Source organism: Triticum aestivum, chromosome 6D, assembly GCF_018294505.1.
Source record: "Triticum aestivum cultivar Chinese Spring chromosome 6D, IWGSC CS RefSeq v2.1, whole genome shotgun sequence".
In the NCBI taxonomy this organism is placed as follows: Eukaryota; Viridiplantae; Streptophyta; class Magnoliopsida; order Poales; family Poaceae; genus Triticum; species Triticum aestivum.
This window is the reverse complement of record NC_057811.1, coordinates 917,397-937,631: the sequence shown is the minus strand read 5'-3', so window position 1 is coordinate 937,631 and position 20,235 is coordinate 917,397. Positions and strand designations below refer to the sequence as shown.

Below are 20,235 nucleotides of genomic sequence, written 5' to 3'. Positions count from 1 at the left end.
GTCGTGTGCATGCGCTGACCCAAATCGAAGAACGACCCAAACGGACAAAGCGTGTGTCCATTTGGGTTGGAGCTGCTGTTACGTACGTGGTGAAAAATGGTTTGGCGTCTCCTTGCATCCGCAGACGTACTGTACTGCACATATAAGTTTGCAGCAGTGAGCGGTCAGCTCCTCTCCTCACCTCTAGGGTGGGCGCGCGGCACAAGGTCCAGGTCCAGGTCTCTTCCCGCATCGATGGATCCATCATGTAGCTGTAGGAGTGTAGGACAGTGCAGTTTGGTGCCGTGCCGTGCGTGCACAAATCTGGAAAAGGCTCAGCGGCGCCTGTAGTCTGTAGGGTAGTTCCCTGTTATCTTTCTTTTCTTTTTCATGTCGGACAGGGACAGTGATATATGCATACGCAATTTAGCCGCAGCAGCAGCAACAGCAATCAGATGAGCGACTTTCACCCTACGGATGGATGGATGCTCTTTGAGTCATGAGCCAGCCTCAAACCAAGCTTTCCCTCCATGCATGGCTCCATCCCAACCACACATTGGACGGACCAGGAGCTGTTAGACATCTACTCGAGCATGTTGCACTTGTGTAGATGAGCTGCGAGGGGAGCCCGCCGGACCCGGACTTGTTCACTTGGGGCGTGTTTGGTTGCCCGTATCGAGCCTAACCAGGCCCGCGCGGGAAGGGGAGGCCTGTTTGGTTGCCTGGTTTTCTTGTTGGGCCTGCATCGCACACTTCTCAAAGCAGCCTAGAGCCTGGCTCGTTGGAAACGCTCGGATTGGCAGTTTCTTGCGAGCCAGGCTGAGTGCGGCGCCAGGTCGCACGGGCGAGAGCGAGGCGAGGGCGAGCGGGATGGCGGGAGATGGAAATCTGTCGCGCCGTCCCGGCGCCAAATTAGCCTCACTCTCCTTTCACTCGCTCACCCATAGCCACAGCCCCCTTTCTTCCCTACTGCCTCACCACCGGCGGCGGCTGCGATTTCAGATCTGCGCTATAGGCGGCGGTGGCGGCGTTTGCGGCGGATCTGGTGCTCCCCTTGCTGTTGGCCACCGTCTGGTCGACCTAGTCTGTGCCATGGCTCCCCCTACGCCGTCCTCGTCTCCGATGCCGGTAAGCAGCACCCCTCCCCCCTTTGTTAGCTCAGTGATTAGGCGGTTAAGCTAGGTGTAGGATCGATTTCCCACTGAACGAACCGTCGATGTCGACTAGGTTATGGACGCGCAGATGAGGCTGATAATCCAGGCAACAACACTGATTAGTGTGATTCAGGCATGGGTCATGTTCATGCACCAGAGAGCTGTTCGTCGTGCTTGGAGACCATTGATCCGCTATGGTCCATTGTTTCCCCGGGAACAGGAGAGGATCAAAAATCTGAACTACATCTACAACTGCAATGACGTCGAGGCTCTGTGGATGCTTAGAATGAAAAAAGCATCATTTGCCAGGCTTGTCGAGACCTTCAGGAGCAGGGGGCTGTTACAAGATAGTATCAACACCAGTGTTGAAGAGCAAGTGGTCATATTCCTCCATGTTGTTGGCCATAACCAGAGGTTCAGGGTCATTCACAACATGTTCAGGAGATCAACGGAGACCATCTCTAGGTACTTCAAGCAAGTGCTTTTTGCTATTGGGGAGCTTAGAGGAGAGATGATCAGGAGACCATCTAGTCGGACTCCACCCAAGATTCGCGGAAGCCCAAGATGGTATCCATACTTCAAGGTGAGCATTGACAATATACGATTTTCATGGATATGCTTGTATTGTTCAAGTTGAGCACTAACACAGGCTTGTGATGCCATTTTCAGGATTGCATTGGGGCAATAGATGGTACTCATGTCACTGCAAGAGTTCTTAGGTCACAGTCTGTAGCATACAGGAGGAGGAAGCACTACACAAGCCAGAATGTGCTTGCTGCTGTTGACTTTGATCTGAAGTTCACATATGTGCTGGCTGGCTGGGAGGGGTCAGCGCATGATGCTAACATTCTCACTGACAGCATGAGTCGACCTGATGGGATCAACATCCCCGACGGCAAATTCTACCTTGGAGATGCTGGTTATGCATGTTGGTCGGGTATTCTTCCACCCTTCAGAAAAACAAGGTACCATCTCAACGAGTTCTCTGGTAGGAACTATCCTAGGACTGCACATGAGCTGTTTAATCTCAGACACTCCGGCCTTAGAGTAACTGTTGAGAGGGCATTTGGAGCTCTGAAGCATAGGTTTAAGATCCTGGATCAGAAGCCATTCCACCCATACTTCACTCAGGTTAGGCTAGTTCTTGCTTGTTGCATTCTGCATAACTGGATCCTCCAGTGGGGCTTTGATGAACACGTGCCTGAGGAGGAAGATGTCGAGCCTGACGATGTTGTTAGCTCTGGGCATGGTGTGAAGGCATTTGACAATGACGCTTGGAAAAACAAAAAGTTGGAGTGGGCAGAGGCGATGTGGCTTAACAGAGGTCAGTGCAGGATTTAAAGATGGAAGAAGAACAAGAAGCAGCAGCAGCAGCAGAAGCAGAAGCATAAGAAGAGGAGAGGAAGAGGAAGATCTGGTAGCAGCAACACCGATGAACTATCCCTTATTTAGCCAATGGCTCTTAATAATTTGAACTGTTATTTGATACCAGTTAGGATGAACTGTCATTTGTTTAGGTAGATGGCGCTACATGTTCAGATTCGGTGTGGTAAGCTCACCACTAGTTTGAAGTGGTGACAACACCTTATGCAGGTTACAACCAAACACCATGTCATATGTGCACATAATGCAATGCGGGTAACCAAACGTCGGGTTGAAAATGGTTGTCTCATGCAACTAGGGGCATGTAGGCAACCAAACTATGTGTATCTGGTGTTTTTTGGCCTGCATCCCCTCAAACCGGCTCAATAGAGCCAGGCTCGCCGGGCCAGGTTGGATCGGCAATATAACCAAGCACGCCCTTGATGCACGAAGAGCGCAGTTCGTGGTCATGGCCGCCTGCATGCCCGCCGCTCACTCACTCACGCACGCAGTACGTACACGTACAAACTGTGGGCGCCCGCTCGGCTATACTAGCTCAACCTCGTCGTCGTCCCACGCCAACCGCCACCGACCGGTGCGCTCGGAAGGTGGGGAGACCCCGCGCGCGGTCGTGTCACGAGTGCATCGCCGGCCATCCACTAGCAGCATGCCCTACCACCAATGACGATCCACGTCCACGTCCGGTCTCCCGTGTCCGTGTGGAGCCGACTGTCCCCGCGCCCGCGCGCGCGCAACCGTCTGTCCGCCCGTCCGCCGGTTCACTTAATTTTTTTTGAAAGATCCAACAAATTGCTGGCTTCAATTAGATTTAGCAGAAAGCAGCGGGAAAACAACATGAGGAGGATCTGAAGATCAAAGAAAAAGGAAAACCGCAACCCTATTGGTTGCAAGACAACACCACACTCACACGGCGGATCGCCATCCACCTACAACAGGACGACGCAGCTCTGACTCCGGCAAAGAAACAATGGAGAATTTGGCAAGGCTGGCGTCAGAGAAGATCGCCGAACAGACCACATGTCGCCCGTCATCGTACGCCAACAGGGCCCAGACCGCAGCTTCGACATCACAGCAACAAGCAGCCGAGGTAATCTTGTAGACACGCCGAAGAAGAGCCGACTACCACAACCAATGCCACACCTCCGACAATGCTCACCGCCGTCATCGTTGCCACAGAAGCCTAACTGACGGACACGACCAAGTAGCACGAACGACGTCCCCCACCTATCACTGGTTCCTCTGGCAGGCAAGAAGCTTCTGGAACGATGCCCCAAGAGGTGCGACACACGTCGCCATCATCGCCTGATCCCTGAGGATCAAGGGTTTCCCCCGATCATTCTTGCATAGTGGAGCGAGCAGAAACGCCTCAGCAACGCCTTCTAGAAGGAAGCGGCGCCCGCAGGCGTCGCCGTCGCCTGCCCCAGCCCAAGACTAGCAGCAAGGTCTTAACCCGGCTCTGCATTGCCAACCACCAAGCTCAGCCAGACCACCACCGCAGTCGCGCGCCCGGCGGCCGCTGGCCCCGAGCGCCCAACATCCGCCGCGACCACCTTCAGATCTGGACGCCGGGCCCAGATCTCCATCGTTGCCACCGATCCACGCCGGATAACCGCCAGCCCCATGCGCCCGCCGGTCATCGCAGCCACCCGCAGAACTGGACGCCGGGGCCCGATCTGCCACTCACCGGCCCCTTGGAGCCCACGGCCGCCGGCGCACAGAGCCGCCTACAGTCTCCGCGCCGTCGAACCCGCTCCTGCCTGACCCTTCTCCTCTGCTGCAGTACAACCGCGAGTACACCACGCCCTCAGCAGGGCCATCCCCCACCATGCGCACTCCGGAGGCCCCCACGCCTCACCTCCTCGCCAGATCCGGCCGTCGCGCCACCGGCCGATCCAGATCCGCGAGCACCCAGCCGCAGCAGCCTACAAGGGCCAGCACGCCTGGGCCGGATGCGCCGCCTGCAGCGCCGCCCAGACGCAGGCACCAGCCACGCGTGCGCCGCCGCGCCATGTAGCTCCGGGCTGCCGTACCGCCCCGCACCTCCACTGGTCGAGCTGCCCCGCGCCGCTCAGAACATCTGGAGGAAGAAGGAGGCCCCGCCGCCGCCTACGCCGTGCGGGCTTTGCCCGGCGGCGACGAGGGGGAGCAGGGGCGGGATTGTAGCTACTCCGGCGGCTAGGGTTTGCTCCCGGGGCGCCCCGCGGGGGAGCGTCACGGGAGTCGGGGGAGAAGTTCGGACCCTCCTGCGCGACGGATTCTTCGTCGGTTCACTTAATTTGTTTGCTAGTGTCTGATGGATGGAGACTGTCACCACACCATGCATGCACAAAGGAAATCATGCATGCTCGCCCAAACAATCAGTCAAGAGAGCAAACGCAAAATGGCTTTTTTTGTTTTGCGACCCGACTCGACTTGTTGGACAACATGTACTATCGCGCATGCATAACGGGGTGCTCCACGCAGACATTGCAATTTCCGTGTCTTTTCAAGTGGACGACACGGAAATTACGCATGCAAACTTGAAATCTTAGAAACAAAGTGAGAAAATCATGAATAATTACCGGCATGCAGATGCATTGCACCGAGAAATATAATGCCAGTTTGTTTGGAACGTTCCACAGGCCACCTTCACCATCAATCTATACAACTTTCCTCTATAGTGTACATCTAGCCACCACGATTGGTAGACCACGGCCTCCTTAATTCGGGTCCTATTCTTAGCCGCAGCCAACCAACCATTTCAGTCGCCATCGTCAAGCTAGCTACTCCCTCTGTTCCATAATCTTAATGTAAGACACTGAGTGTCAAAAATACGTCTTACACTATAGAACGGAGGGAGTAGTTAATTGCTATCACGGTTTAAATCCAACTGAACAGCTATACACCAGACTGAGGGTGCGTACGACCCACGGCCCGACTCGCGGTGGACGGCGTGCCTCCTGGTTTACCGGTGAGGGGCTATACTCTGGCGAGCAGCGGCGCACCAGCTGACCCTCCTCGACGACGCGGGACACATGGTAGATGCCCGTGCATGTCACGCGCGGGTAAGTTTTGTTACATTTCCCCCGTCACTTGGCATGGGTCAACGAGGCGATTGACTGCGGTGTGGCGCTCATCTTGATCTTCGAGGATCAAATCCCTATCCGTGACAAGGTGCTTTCATGCCCCTCACATTTGCAGCCTGTGGTTCCCTCCGAAATCCCTGAGGTACAACCACCTCTCCTCTCCCGGGGTTGGAGCTCGATCGATGGCCATGGCGGTGAGGGAAGAGAAGATGGTGATGATCGTCGGCCGTGACGCACATAAGCTGGCACGGCTTCGCGAGATCCGCTCGTGGTATGCGACCAAAGGAGATTTGAACCAGGAGGCCCATTTTGGGGACGGCTCCGGTGAGGGTGTCACACGGTAGTGTTGGGCCAAAACTTGCCAATTTTGGGCTGTTCAATCAAAATTAAAAATAAATAAATAAATGGGTTGTGCCATGTCGGCATGCGGACCTTCGCCTCACAGCCCAGGCCTGGCACGGCCCGTTTAGCCGCATGCTGGGCCAGGCACGTGCCGTGCCAGGGATGCGTGCTTTTGGCCCGGCTCGTGTAGCACATGGTCTGGCCAGGTCTGAGTGGTAGACATGCTCGTCCGTATGATGATCGAGCATCAACTCAGCAGCAGCTCTCTCGGTTAGTTTTTTTTATCACAAAAGGTAGTACTCCCTCTGTTCACAAATATAAGATGTCCTAACCTTTTCATGAATCAAAATGTATAGAAAGACATTTTAGTCTCTCTTTTTTTCACTCATTCTAGTCCATACGTACTTCATATTGAAATATCCAAGCCATCTTATATTTAGAGAGCAAACACAAAACACATGGCGGTGTAGCATTATTGCTAATCAATGGTCGTCGTTGATCCTGTTCCATTCCTGCCCTGGATATGCCCAATGAATTTAGAGAGTGCATCTTCCATGCCTTAGTGGACACATGCATGCTCCATCGTCATACATGCACAATGACGCATGTTTGTGTGCATGCACTTCCTGCAAGTTAAACAAGGAAAAATGTAATCAATAAAAAAATTACGGCAGATACGTTGCATCGTGGATTGGTTTGTTTGGAACGTTCCACAGGCCACGCACTGTCACCATCCAACTTTCCACTAGTCTACATGTAGTCACCACGGTAGACAACAGCCTCCATGTGGCTTTGTCGAATTGTAAACCTCAGCCAACAGAAAGCTCGCAACTAAACTAACCAAACCATTTAGTCACCATCGTCAAGTACAAGTAAATTTTACTTACTAGCACCGCCGGTTATTGTCAATCAGTACTTTTATGTTCGCTTTGCTGCTCAAGGGTAGACCGGCACGTTAACATCGTGTAGGGAAGGGCAAAATCCACATCGAGACTTATACTCACCACCAGCTTTGACAAGATGAAACTACTTTCCGGTAATATTCATGTGAAATTCTGCGAAATGCGATTGTGTCGAGGGTTGTGCCTTGTGAGAAGCAATTTTGACGATCGCTCGCGTCGCCCACGGGGGTGTCTCAGGTGAAACCCTAGATGTCGCTGTCCCCGCTACCTCCTTTACTTGTCTACTCCGTTGTCGTTGGACGCTCTCGTGCAACGATAACTCGCTCGAGAAGCTCTCTAATTGAGCAACACATCGGCCTCGGCGCGCCACATTTATATGGAGCATGGACAGGGCGGAGGTCCCGAGTGCCAGGGTGGTCGCTTGATAATGGGCCTTCAACACTGGGATTTGGCAATGCCTGCTCGGAGGCTGGTCCACAGTGGCAGTGGCGAAGTGACAGCAACAACAGCGACGCAAAAATAGGCATCAACGAGTTGGGGTGGTACGGCTATGGCTTGCGGCAGCAACATAATTGTCGGCTCAATTGTTGGCATCCGTCTCTGCCATAGGGTTTTTGGCGCACGTGTGTGTGACGATCCCGACGATGTTCGACTCTTCATGTTGTGTGACAGTTCTATGCTCGTACGCATAGATTTGACCGCGTGGTGACATCAATGCCAATGATGTGTACGCGAGCAGCTACGTCCGAGCATGAATGCCATGGAACATTTTGGATTTCAAATTCCAGTGACCATGGTGTGTGGATGCCTTTCCATGCAGCTTCGTCTTCTTTGACAAAGGGTGTGTCTTTGACTTGATGGTACTCTTCGAGCGCTTGGTCTCGAGCTCCAGGGTAAAAACCCTAGGCCCGACCTTTGATGGATGAACTTGACAATGGTGGTGTTTTCACACGACTTGTTGAAGGCATTGCTTTAGAGTCTGCTCATATGTGCTCTTCAGGGTGAAAACCTAAGATCTGACCTGTAGTGGTTGGACCACGAGACGACAGCTCTTAAGCATCATCAGGTGTTGTTTCCAAAGAACCTTTATCGTAGCTCGTGTGTTCCACGGCGGTGGATGGCTTCGGTGCTGGTACAAGTCATAGGTTGTGTAGTTTTCTTATTATTATTATTAGTTTTATTGTTGTTTTGGCGATATGCATCCTCGATGTTTCGATTAGGGCTTGATATTTGTGTCGTTGCAGATAGTGTAATTGATGTACTAGTCAGCGATGGAGCAATGGAGCAAGGCAAGGCGATGACCTTGTCCTTACGCACGTGGCGGAAGAACTAGAAGTGGCCTGCGCCAAGGTGCTCGGGGAGGCGGACTTACTTCTTTTCAAGAGGCGATCAGATAAAAAAACCACATATCTATGCTTTCCTACTTTTTTTCCATTCAAATAAAGAATAATATAGTCTTACGTTAACTGAAAAATTAACTAAAATTGATTTTATGAAAAACGTGGGAAAACTTGTTTCCAAAAACACGTAGTAACATGTTATCATTCCTTAGCTAATCTGTTGTAAATTTTCGCTAACTAAAACAAGTGAATAAAGCCTCCTCCAAAATCCACATCACACTTCTACTCTTTCTATAATAACTCTGTTTTTCAAATTCATATCCACTTCCTCCCTTTTTATTTGATAGGATAATCTTAAAAAGGAATCTGAATTTTCAGTGTGTAATCCGTGCTTTGGGAATAGGTAAACATTAATTACAACCACATTAATTTCATTCTAATTTTGATTAGTATTGGTGTGGAATCAGACAAATGCATAAATGAGATGTGCGACCATGCATATAGCATAGTACATTATCATTGAGACACAACTATGTGTTAAGATGAGGGGGCCTATGCCCCCCCCCCCCCTTCCCCATTGGATGAATTTTTGAAAAATGAGAGCTTAGTCGTTCGACGGCCACAAGCACTACAGTACACCACATAGACACACTAAATTACACAAATCATGACAGACGTAGATCAGAGTGGCTTAGAGTGGTAGTGGATCAGAGAAGGTTGCGTAGCATAATAAACAGGGTGCACAACATGGTAACGGCGCTGACGTACGCTGCAAAGCAGGTAAACGTCAACTGGAGCAGAGTGTAGCAGGCATCATGTTTTTGCAAAGGATGAGTTGTTGCGCGATGTCTGCTCAGCGACAAGTGCGGATTTATTTCTAGGCGTGAAGCAGGCATGAGGTCCGACCCAAAAATTCAAAAAGAAAATCTCATGGTAGACAATGTCGTGCGTGAGGTCCGATCCAATTTTCAAATGATTTGGACAACTGAGCAACTCTCGATAAAAAAGACAAATTCAGGGTCTGTAAAACAGTTTACTGTTCACGTACTGTTTTGACCCGATTTTTCTTTTTTGCTGAGAGTTACTCAGATGTCCAAATGTGTTGGGAACGTAGCAATTTCAAAAAAAAATCCTACGCACACACAGGATCATGGTGATGCATAGCAACGAGAGGGGAGAGTGTTGTCCACGTACCCTCGTAGACCAAAAGCGGAAGCGTTAACACAACTCGGTTGATGTAGTCGTACGTCTTCACGATCCGACCGATCCAAGTACCGTACGGCACCTCCGAGTTCAGCACACGTTCAGCTCGATGACGTCCCACGAACTCCGATCCAGCAGAGCTTCGAGGGAGAGTTCCGTCAGCACGACGGCGTGATGACGGTGATGATGTTGCTACCGACGCAGGGCTTCGCCTAAGCACCGCTACAATATGATCAAGGTGGAATATGATGGAGGGGGGCACCGCACACGGCTAAGAGATCAAGAGATCAATTGTTGTGTCTATGAGGTGCCCCCCTCCCCCGTATATAAAGGAGTGGAGGAGGGGGAGGGCCGGCCCTCTCTATGGCGCGCCCTAGGGGAGTCCTACTCCCACCGGGAGTAGGATTCCCCCTTTCCTAGTGGAACTAGGAGCCCTTCCAAGTAGTAGGAGTAGGAGAGAAGGAAGGAGGGGGCGCCGCCCCTCCCCCTAGTCCAATTCGGACTAAGCCTTGGGGGGGAGGGGGCGCAGCCTCCCCTCCCTCTTTCCCCTAAAGCCCAATAAGGCCCATATACTCCCCGGCGAATTCCCGTAACTCTCCGATACTCCGAAAAATACCCGAATCACTCGGAACCTTTCTGATGTCCGAATATAGTCGTCCAATATATCAATCTTTACGTCTCGACCATTTCGAGACTCCTCGTCATGTCCCCGATCTCATGTCCGGGGGAGCAGGGTAGTCGGCCTCAAAAAGGAGGCGCGCCTCCACTTCATGGAGGTGGCGGCGGCCGAAGCCGTTCTTCGCCGCGGAATTGCCTGGGTACCGCGCTGCCATTGCTCGTCGGCGGGATGTGGAGTGTGCGAGTGGGGGAGGGAGGGGGGAGGGGGGAGAGAGGCGATTTGCTGCGGTGTGGCGTTCACCGGCGAGGCGGGCGGCTTTTATAGCCGAAGCACGGGTGGCGGAGGCGCATGCCAGGCGACGCGTGGCGGGCGCCCGTGGCGCTGGGCGACGCGACGCTTCACTGCACGGCATCAATGGGCATGCTGACCGGCGCGCTGCATCGCGGCAGGCGCGCCATCAATGGAGGCGACGGCGCGGCAGCGCGTCAGCTTTGTCATTGATTCCCGCGGGAAACGAGGCGATGTGGACGATGAAGCGGCGCGTCGCTGACAGGGCGGGCCCATCACAGTTCGCGCCAAAAACGGTCCGTCCGGCGACCCCAGCGCGCCGGGTTCGAGTTGGGTACGCGGGCGTCAATTTCGGCCCAATCCGACGGAAAACGGGCTCCTGGGGGCGCGAGTGGGCCGGCGCTGAAAAAGTGGCCTGGGAGGGCCTGTTGGGGGCGCGGGTGGAGATGCTCTAAATGACTAGGCTACGCACCAAGATTCTTCGAGCCAATAAACACTAGTACTGGAAAACAAGAGGCAGCCAGTGAGGCAAATGCAGCTGGGCGATCGGATCCTGCTAAACCAAACCAAAATAAAGATCTCATCACCATTTATTTTACTTATTAAGTGTAGTAGAGTGGATTCAAATCCAGGAAAGAATCCCAACTGCATCCACCTGGCTGGAAGGAGATTCTTCAGGCCCCTCCCTCCCCCTCACCTCACCACCGTCGCTCTCCTCCTTCCTTCCTCTACAGTTCCAGCCCCAGCCAGTCCCCACAAAGCCCACGGTTTGGTTTTATATATAGCCAAAGCGGAACCCGAGGTCCTCACCGGTGTCTTCCTCAAGGCCACCGAGGCAAACCTCAAGAGACTTGCTGCTGTTGGACCGTTCGTCACCTATGGGTAACTCACTGAATGGAAATATCTTCTCCATTGGTGTGGCTTGTTTCGCCAGTTTTGTACTAGTAGTTTACAGTGATTGAATGTTGTTAATTGGTGTCACGGTAGGTTCCCCAATTTGAAGAATGTGAAGGAGCTTATTTACAAGGAGCCTTTCCCCCTTACCAGCAATGATCTAATCGAGAAGGTATAATTTCTGTGACATCTTCTGGAGAATGAGGTTCAGACATTTGATTAAAGTAAAGCTTTGGCATGACTACGGCAGCCTAGTAATTGGCATAGGAAGTAATCAGCTAGGAGTGTCAGTGATCTGTGCGTGTTAGCTTTCTTTAGCCAGTTCTACAATTGGTAAGAAACCTGAATACCTTCAGGGTTCAATTCTGGACCGATAATATGTTGTCGCCTTTTCCCTGTATCCTTGATGTTGCCAGGCATTTAACTATTTTGCGGTGTGAAAACAGATGATGTTGCTGCAGCGCTAGTACAACACCTTTCTTTTCATTTTTTCCTTGATTTTGTGTCTCCCCACTCCGCACAATGTTCCTCTTTCTCTGTATCAGATTGAACAAAAATGCATGTGTGCGCATACTCCAACTTCAGAGAACCTGAACTCTCTCTTAATCGTTGTGGATGTTTTTTTGTGCAGAGGCAGGAGGAAGAAAAGACAGCAATCAACACACACGTTCTGAAAAAAAAAATGTTGTTTTCACTTCCTTACTACGGCAATGTGAGAGACTTATAAAAATGAGGAAGTTCAACCTTATCTTTGTGAAGGTTCAGTGAGTGTACCAGTAGCAGGAATTCGCAGACTGCAAAAAAAAGAAAATCTTTCAAAAAAAACAACACACCTTGGGTGGGGGACTGTTTGCTGCTGGAGCTCATATTTGTGTTTTTCGTGCAGTGTTTTCAGGTGCATCGGAAGGTGTTATGACAATCTCCGCTGTTTCTACACGGCGCCGGTCCGCCACATCTCAACTAGCATCTACTACTACATGTTGTACTAGGCATGCTCGATTTCTTAAGCTCAAAAGTTTGATTTTGCCATGCTTTCCGCGGGGCAAATGTGCTGTGCTGGGTAGCAAGGATTTGGGATCCGCTGCTTCTCGATGTGCGGCCTCATACCATTGAACTTGATTGCTCAGGCCTCTACGATACTATGATCTCTGTTTGCAATTTGCTTCTTGTAAATACTATTGCGGATTCAGATGGGGTTGTATTATTTCCAATTGTATTCTTCTGAGCTTGTGTTTTAATTGAAAAAAATGTGCGTGTGAACAAGAGAAAAAGAATATGTACAAAAGAAGTTCGTGTATCACTTCCCTGAGAGTTCTTGTATTACTCCCTAAAGAGTTCAAGCATTGCTATCCAGTTTGTGCACAAATAATTCTCTTTCCTGTATGTGTCTATGTTTTCGAAACTACAATGATCCAAAAAAAAAAGATGTAACCAATCTAAAAAGTTTTGTAATTGCTACTATTTGTTGCGATGTCTAAAAGAGAATTGAGTTTTCGTTGAAATTCAAATAAATAAATATGAGCTGTTATATGTTAAAATAAATAATTGAAAAGGCCCCAAGGAGTCCAAATTTTAGAAAAGTAGCAGTTCGATGTTTATATAAAATTTAGACTGTTCTCATTATAAAAGAATGAATACAAGAAGTTCAAAAATAAATAAAAAAGAAGTTTGTATTTTAAAAATACAGCAGTTCAAAAATCTTAAAAAGGATTTACGCTGTTTCTAAATTAAAAAACTCTAGAAGTACTAATTTAAACAACGGTCTGGTTCAATAATTATTACAAAACTAGGATTTTTTTCGTTAATAAAAGGAATAAACCAAGAAGTCCAAATTACGAAAATATAGAAGTTCGATATTTATAAAAATATCATATTTTCCTTGTTACTAAAGAATAAAAATAAAGAAGTTTAAATTAAAATAAAGGAGTAGTTCGATGTATACAGAAAACTCAAATTCTTTCTGTTTCTCAGAAAAATAAAAGTAAGGAGTTCGATTTTAAGAAAATTGTATGATTCTAAAACCATATTTTTTTTCTCCGAAGAATAACACAAAGAAGTTCAAATTGAAATAATAGAGAAGTACGAAGTTTATAGAAACTTCAGATTTTTTCCTCGTTACTAAAGAAAATAAAAGGAAGAAGTTCAAATTAAAATAAAAGGAAGAGCTAAATGAAGAAGTTCAAATTAAAAAAGTGGGGGAGTTTAATGTATATGAAAAACTCAGTTTTTACTAATAATAATTTAAGAAGTTCAATTTTAAAAAACGGAGCAGTTTGACATTTATTACAAACTCGATTTTTTCCTGTTACTAACGAGTAAACCAAGAAGTTCAATTTTACTAAATAATAACCGAAGAAGTTCAATTTAAAAAAATGAAGAAGTTCAATATTTATTTTAAAAACTCCATTTTTCTCAATTCTAAAAATACACAAAGAGATTTAAATTGAAACAAAGGGCATTTTGATGTTTATAAAAAAAATCAGTTTTTTCATTGGTAAAGGTAACGTCATTTTTGTTTTTTAATGGAGCAATACGATTTTAAAAAGAAAATCAAAAATTTAAATTAACAATGGAGTAGTTCGATGTATATAAAAAACTCAGACTCTTCTTCTTTCTATGCAAAGTTGAAGTATGAAGTTAAATTTAGAAAAAAAGTTGTTTGATGTTTACTTAAAAATCATTTTTTTAAGAATAAAACAAAGAAGTTCAACTTAAAAAAGCAGAGAAGTTCAAGGATTATAAAAAGCTATGATCTAGATGCCCAATTTGGATGAGCGATTTGGGAGTTAGGGCAAAAAACAGAGAACAATTCAAAGTGATAACTGCCAGAAGTTCACGTACTACACAGTGTGCATTTTGTATTAAAAAAGTAATGAAAAAGCAAAGGCTAAAAGTTTTGTTGCTAGAAGTTGAAGTGCTCGGCCCGAGAAATTTTAAAAATTCTTGTGAGAGAGGTTGAACAAAAATACTTGACAGAATTTTCAGGTGAAAATAGCGGGAAGTTCAACTACTTCATTTCAAAAGAGAATAAAGAAATACAAAACTAAAAGCCTAAACGGTTTGTTGCAAGAAGTTCACGTGCTCCACCCTGCACGGTTCAAAAATTATATTTACGAGACGTCCGTCGTTCATATACATGTTGTTTTAAAAAGCAAAAACAACGTTGTTTTGCCATTTTAAAAACTACTCTCAAACGGCAACAAATTTGTAACACATGTCTACATGAAAAACTTGTTGTGATTCATAAGCTTTCCACCGGGTATATTATGTGCCACATTTCGATGAACGGTTTAAATTTTTCATGTATACCATTTAAAACACGTTTTGATGTATTCAAAAAATTCTTACCTGTTGAAAGAAGTTCATAGTGAAAACAACGAGAGGTTCAGGTACTGCAAGGAATGCATTTCCGGTGAGAATAAAAGTATAGAAAAATAAAAGTTTAAAAGGTTTGTTGAAAGAAGTTCAAGTGCTCTTTCCGGGAAAGTTCAAAAATTCTTGCAAGAGAGGTTCACCTTGTATTTCCATATTCGATTTTTTCGTATAAAAACGAATACAATTCTTTACTCAAAAATATAAAAAGGTGAACTTTAGATTGAAATAACAGAGAAGTTCGGAGTTTATTAAAACCTAGGATTTACCTGTTCAAAAAATAAAAAACACAACGCCCTTTTTTGCACTTTTAAAACAACTCATAAAATGAAAAAAATGGTTGCTAGAAGTTCAAGTGCTCGGCGAGGAAAAGTTCAATAATTCTTGTGAGAGAGATTCACCGTGTATTTAGATGTCCAAAATACATAAAAAAGATGTTGTTTGTTGTGTTTTAAAATAATTTACTCAAACCAGAGAGAAGTTCAAAATAATAACAACCGGAAGTTCACGTACTACATGGTGTGTATTTCGTATAAGAAAAATACAACTAAGTGAAACAGAGTGAAGTTCAAACAGACATGCCCCAGAAGTTCAACTACTTCACGTAGTGCAAAGAACAGTACGTCAAAAACAGAGTGAAGTTCAAACAGACATGCCCGAGAACTGCAACTACTTCACGCAGTGCATTTCCATTCGCGATGAAGGCAGAAATCATGATATCGTCATTTTTTAATTTACTACAAAACGGCAGGAATATCATTTGTGTAAGTTCAAGTCCTCGGTCATAGAAAGTTAAAAAATATTGTGAGAGAGGTTGTAAAAAAAGAATATCATTTGTGTAACATTAACGAATGGATGAGAGAATTACAAACGAAAATACGTCACAGAAGTTCAACGTGAAAACAGCAGGAAGTTCAACTACTACATTGAATGAATTTCAGATAAAAACTTTTAAAATCGTCGCGAGTACGAAAAAATGATCAACACGGAAAAGTTGCGTGTTTACAGCAGCTTTCTATCGGTATATCACTTGCTCAATTACGGTGAGTTGATGGAGAGCTACGAGCAGCGAATGGAGAGCTACGAGCAAGAAAAGCACGTGAAAAAACAGAGTGAAGTTCAAGTACACATGCCGAGAAGTTCAAGTTCTTCACGCGATGCATTTTTCAAGAATCTGTTTCGCGATAGACGCAGAACGCATGATCTCGCTGTTTTTTAAATTACTTGAAAACGGCTAGGAATCAGAGAAAACTATCAACATGAAAAAGTTTTGCATTTTCCGTAGCTTTTCAGCGGTATATTATTTGCCCCATTCCGTTAAAGTTTGTAGAAATTATGCCAAAAATACGTTTTATCCATTTTCAAATTTGACTTAAAACCGTAAGGAATGGGGAGAAACAATATATACGAGAAAGTTTCGCATTTCCTCAAGCTTTCCAACGCCGTATCATTTGTTGCATTCGGACATACGGTTAAAAAAATTAGCTCGAAAATACGAACTCGATGGAACTTGTACCGTTTTCTGAATTACTTTTAAACCATTTCAAATTAGAAAAAACATTTAACATGAGAAAGTAGCGCATTTCCACAAGCTTTCCAACGCCATATCATTTGCCTCAATTGGATTAGTCGTTTAGAAATTACGTTGAAAAGACGAACTCGGCTGTTCGGTTTGCGAAATTTTACGATTTTCTAAATTACTATTTATCCATAGGGAATTAGAGAAAACTTTCAACATGTGGAAGGAGCAGTTTTGCAGCAGCTTTCCAACGCCATATTATTTGCCTCATTCCGATAAACGATTTAGAAATACGATCGAAAATACGATTCACGTTTTTTGTATGAAGAAAAACGGTTTTCAAAACTGCTCTTAAACCACTTATATTTTGCCAAAAATTTAACTTGGGTCATAATACTGGTGTCCATAGCTTTTCAACGGTATATCGCAAGCCCCATTTGGACACTTTTTAGCTGAAGTTCAACTTAGTACTCGGGGAAGGTCAAGCGCGTTACTCAGGAAGTTTATGTTGTGATCAGAATATTATTCTGATCCCGTGATCAGAATAGTGTTTATATATATATATATATATATATATATATATATATATTTAATTCAATCAGTGAGCACCAATTATATCATCTCAGCTCTCACATTGTCTGTCACATGGGGTGTGGAGTTCTACAATTGAGATGATGGAATCCAATTGGCCTATCACCTTGGCTCAGGTATCCCAATCATGCTTGATTCCTCCTCTCCTCTCCAACAGTGGTGTGATGGGGTTGGTGGCGCACGTACACTACACTTTGGGAATTGTTTTTGTCGCCCAGTTGCGGCTTCACGGCTACTGTACCTGCCACAAAATGTTAGTACCACTATGATTCAGATCCCTATGTTGTGCAAGCCTGTCCTACTGTACTATTATTTTTCTGTGTACACATGTAAACAGTGCATTCAAATTTCAACTGGGTTTACATGGATTGTGTACTGAGTACTATGCATATGCTTGCTGTTCAACGATTCCATGTCATGGGTTATTTAGAGCAACTTCAATGGGGCGACCCATTTCGTCCGCGGCCGTCCGTTTGGGTCGGCGCAGACAAAAAAGCCGGCCCAACGCGCCGACCCAAACGGACGCGTGTCCGCTTTCGTCCGCCTGTCGACCCATTCCCGGCCCATTTTTGAGCTTGATTTGCGTCGGCGCGGACACGAGACGGACGCGCGCGCGCTCGCCCTCTTTCCTCACCGGGCCCGCTGGTCGGTGGCACATTGCATTCACACACTCGCCCGCCTGCTACGTCGCCGACGCCGCCGGCCATTTTTTCAGATTTAAAATGGATACATAGATAGTTCTAGCGTACACAGATAAAAGAAAAAGACCACTACTCGTCGCTTTCTGACTCCGACTCGGTAATGTCCTCCTCCGACGTCTGAATGTAGGCGTCAGCAAGCTGCTCGTCTTCAAAGTTCCAACCCGAAGTTTCTCGTAGCTTCAGTTTCAATTGAGCTGCCTGCTTCCGCGAACGCTTATCTTCTCGATAGGCGGCTCGCTCCCTCCTCCTCGCGTCCCTCTCCAACCTCAATTGCCTGTAGAACTGGCGCTCGTCGATGATGTCTTGCGGGAAGCCTCCGCGCCACGCCACCAAGGCTTCCACGTCCTTCTCTACGATGGCGAGGCGACATTGCCGCCTTCGGTGGACACGACGATCCTCGTCGGTGAAAAGCCGCGGGAGAGGCGCCAGATCCTGCGCCCGCTGGCTCGACACGGTGGGAAAATTCATATCAGGACGAGGCGCCACGCCGCCGCGTCGTGCTCGCGGGCCGCCTCCTCTGCGGTGTCGAAGGTGCCGAGGATGAGACGCTTCTCGCGAAAATAGATCTCGGAGGAGAAGGCGCCGGAGCGGAGCTCGCGGACTCCGCGAAAATCCGAAGAGCCCAGGCGGCGGATCGACATGGTGGCGCAGAGGCGGCGAGAGTGGGCGGCGGACAGAGTGTGGAGGGAGCGCCTTCTTTATAACGAGGGCCGGCCGCGGCGCGCGCGCGAACCTTTCCCGAGCGCTGGAGCGCCAAAACCAGCGCGCGCTAGGCCGCTTTCCACTGCGCGCGCGAACATTCCCCGCGCGCTGGAGAGCCAAAACCAAGGCGATGACATGATCTAAAACGCGCGCGGCCATGAAATGGGTCAGCCTGTTGGGCGCACTGCCGACCCAAAACTAAAAGAGGGCAGACGGCGGGCGGCCGGCCGACCCAAACGGACAAAAAGCGGACAAAAACACCGTCCGTTTGGGTCGGCCCATTGGAGTTGCTCTTAGTGGGCGAAATACTACTCCCTCCATTCCTAAATATAAGACGCCTACCAAAACGTCTTATGTGTAGGCACGGAGGGGGTAGAATTATCCTTTATTTTAGCCAATGACCAGGAGTGTATTTTGTTAATTAGTGGGCAAAATACTAGAATGATCCTTGATTCTGGCAGGAGCTTACAACAACATTTAATTTGCCAAGTACTTATTAGGGAGTGTGTCTTGCCGAGGAATATGACAAGTACATTCTCCCAGGCGAAGAGCAAGAAGGCGCTAATGTCCGTAACAACAACAACAAAACGAAATAATGTCCTTAGCTCGGACAATTGTTGAAATTAGACATTTTACCATCCAATTGTTTGATACTAAGTTACATTGCCACATGTAAAATGTTGTGCTCCGCACTACAAAAAATGTTAAACAAATTATACTAGTATTCTTTAAAAAGGGGATTTTTAATGACTTCAAACATAAAGCACATCCAAAGCACATATAAATATGTTTCAATCAAATGTCTTATTAGGTGCACGTGCATACAAAAATGTTGGTTCTACTCCCTCCGTTTCTTTTTAGTCCGCATATAAGGTTTGGTCAAAGTCAAGCTTTGTAGAGTTTGACTAACTTTATATTAAAAAAGATAAACATTCACAATATGAAATCAATATTATCATATGCACCATGAAACGTATTTTCATACTATATAGTTTTAGTATTGTAGATGTTTATATATTTTTATATAAATTTGGTCAAATTTTGTGTAGTTTGACTTTGACCAAATCTTATATGCGGAGTAAAAAGAAACGGAGGGAGTATATGATAACAAATGTATATGTTAAAAAGCAACAATATAATGAATACAATTGACAAGATTAAGTTTAGTTTAAGCCTTCTACGTATTTGACAAACGCATAACACTTCTTTTGGAAAACGTTACATTTTTAACGTGAGCTACTCTTTTAGTTTTATATAAACATTTCTTGTCACATACCAGCTTATTTTTTTTAAACACTCCACAAAATATTTTATTTTTTTAGAGTACATGTTTTATACACACACAAAATATTTCGATACACTAGACCTTTTTTGGCAACATTTTTTTGAATACACAAACTTATAGTTTGATATATGCGAACATTTTATTTTTGTAATACAAGGATATTTATTTCCACATATGTCAATATTGAAAAAAAAATATGGACATGTTTTCTAAAATACACATACACTTATTATTCGGATCATTATTTAAATAGTGAGGTACATATATTTTAAAAGTATCCTCACAAACAATATACATACATTTTAGAGATTTTGTATAAAAGAAAAACAAGCTATACCTATTAATGGTTAATGGGGCGCACCATGTGTCAGCCCGTGTATGGCTGCTTCGGACAACGCTGGCCTATTGCTCACTACTTAAATAATGGAGCCAATAAAAAGAATTTCCTGAAAAGGAACACAAATACGAAAATGAAAAGAATTTCCCGGAGGCTTCCAACGGGTCGGTGGCCACCTCCATCGGGAGCTCGCGTGATCAAGCCAAGGAGCCCTCCCCGGCGCTATGTTTCAACGGCCGGCCGAAAAATATTACGCTAGGTTTGCCACCGAGAGAGATGCGATCGCTCAAACCGCGAACATGAGTCATCCATGAGAGAGAGAGACCAGGGGGACGAGCGAGAATTTCACCGTCGTATGGCAAAATATGCATGTTTCCAAGTATGTCTTGTCTTTGATTGCACACATTATCTGCCGAGAGACTGATACTGTTTTTGGCAGAAAATTAATTGTTACCAAAAATCAGTGCAGTCCCAATAGAATGGATAACAAATTAGTGTAGGTGTCACCCGATGAAAGATCATCAAGACAAAATCCATGCCCGGAGACTTGTAGTCAGCA

At 46.3% G+C, this 20,235-nt stretch overlaps 1 protein-coding gene across 1 annotated transcript; it reads left to right on the top strand.

Moving 5' to 3' along the window:
- The first annotated feature begins 1,209 nt into the window (after positions 1 to 1,209).
- Positions 1,210 to 5,925, top strand: LOC123146416 (uncharacterized). The gene is made up of 5 exons (XM_044566067.1): positions 1,210 to 1,611; positions 1,803 to 2,457; positions 3,864 to 4,526; positions 5,394 to 5,466; positions 5,697 to 5,925. Exons 1-5 carry the CDS (start codon positions 1,210 to 1,212, stop codon positions 5,923 to 5,925), a joined length of 2,022 nt encoding a protein of 673 aa, XP_044422002.1.
- The last annotated feature ends 14,310 nt before the right edge of the window (positions 5,926 to 20,235 follow it).

What these genes read in the sequence shown, in the direction of transcription:
- LOC123146416 (XM_044566067.1), top strand. Translation starts at nt 1,210, where the DNA reads ATGGACGCGCAGATGAGGCTGATAATCCAGGCAACAACACTGATTAGT. An exon ending in GGCGATGTGGCTTAACAGAG is followed by an intron (nt 2,458 to 3,863) that starts GTCAGTGCAGGA and finishes ATTCTTGCATAG; the next exon opens with TGGAGCGAGCAGAAACGCCT. An exon ending in CGCGTGCGCCGCCGCGCCAT is followed by an intron (nt 4,527 to 5,393) that starts GTAGCTCCGGGC and finishes CCAACTGAACAG; the next exon opens with CTATACACCAGACTGAGGGT.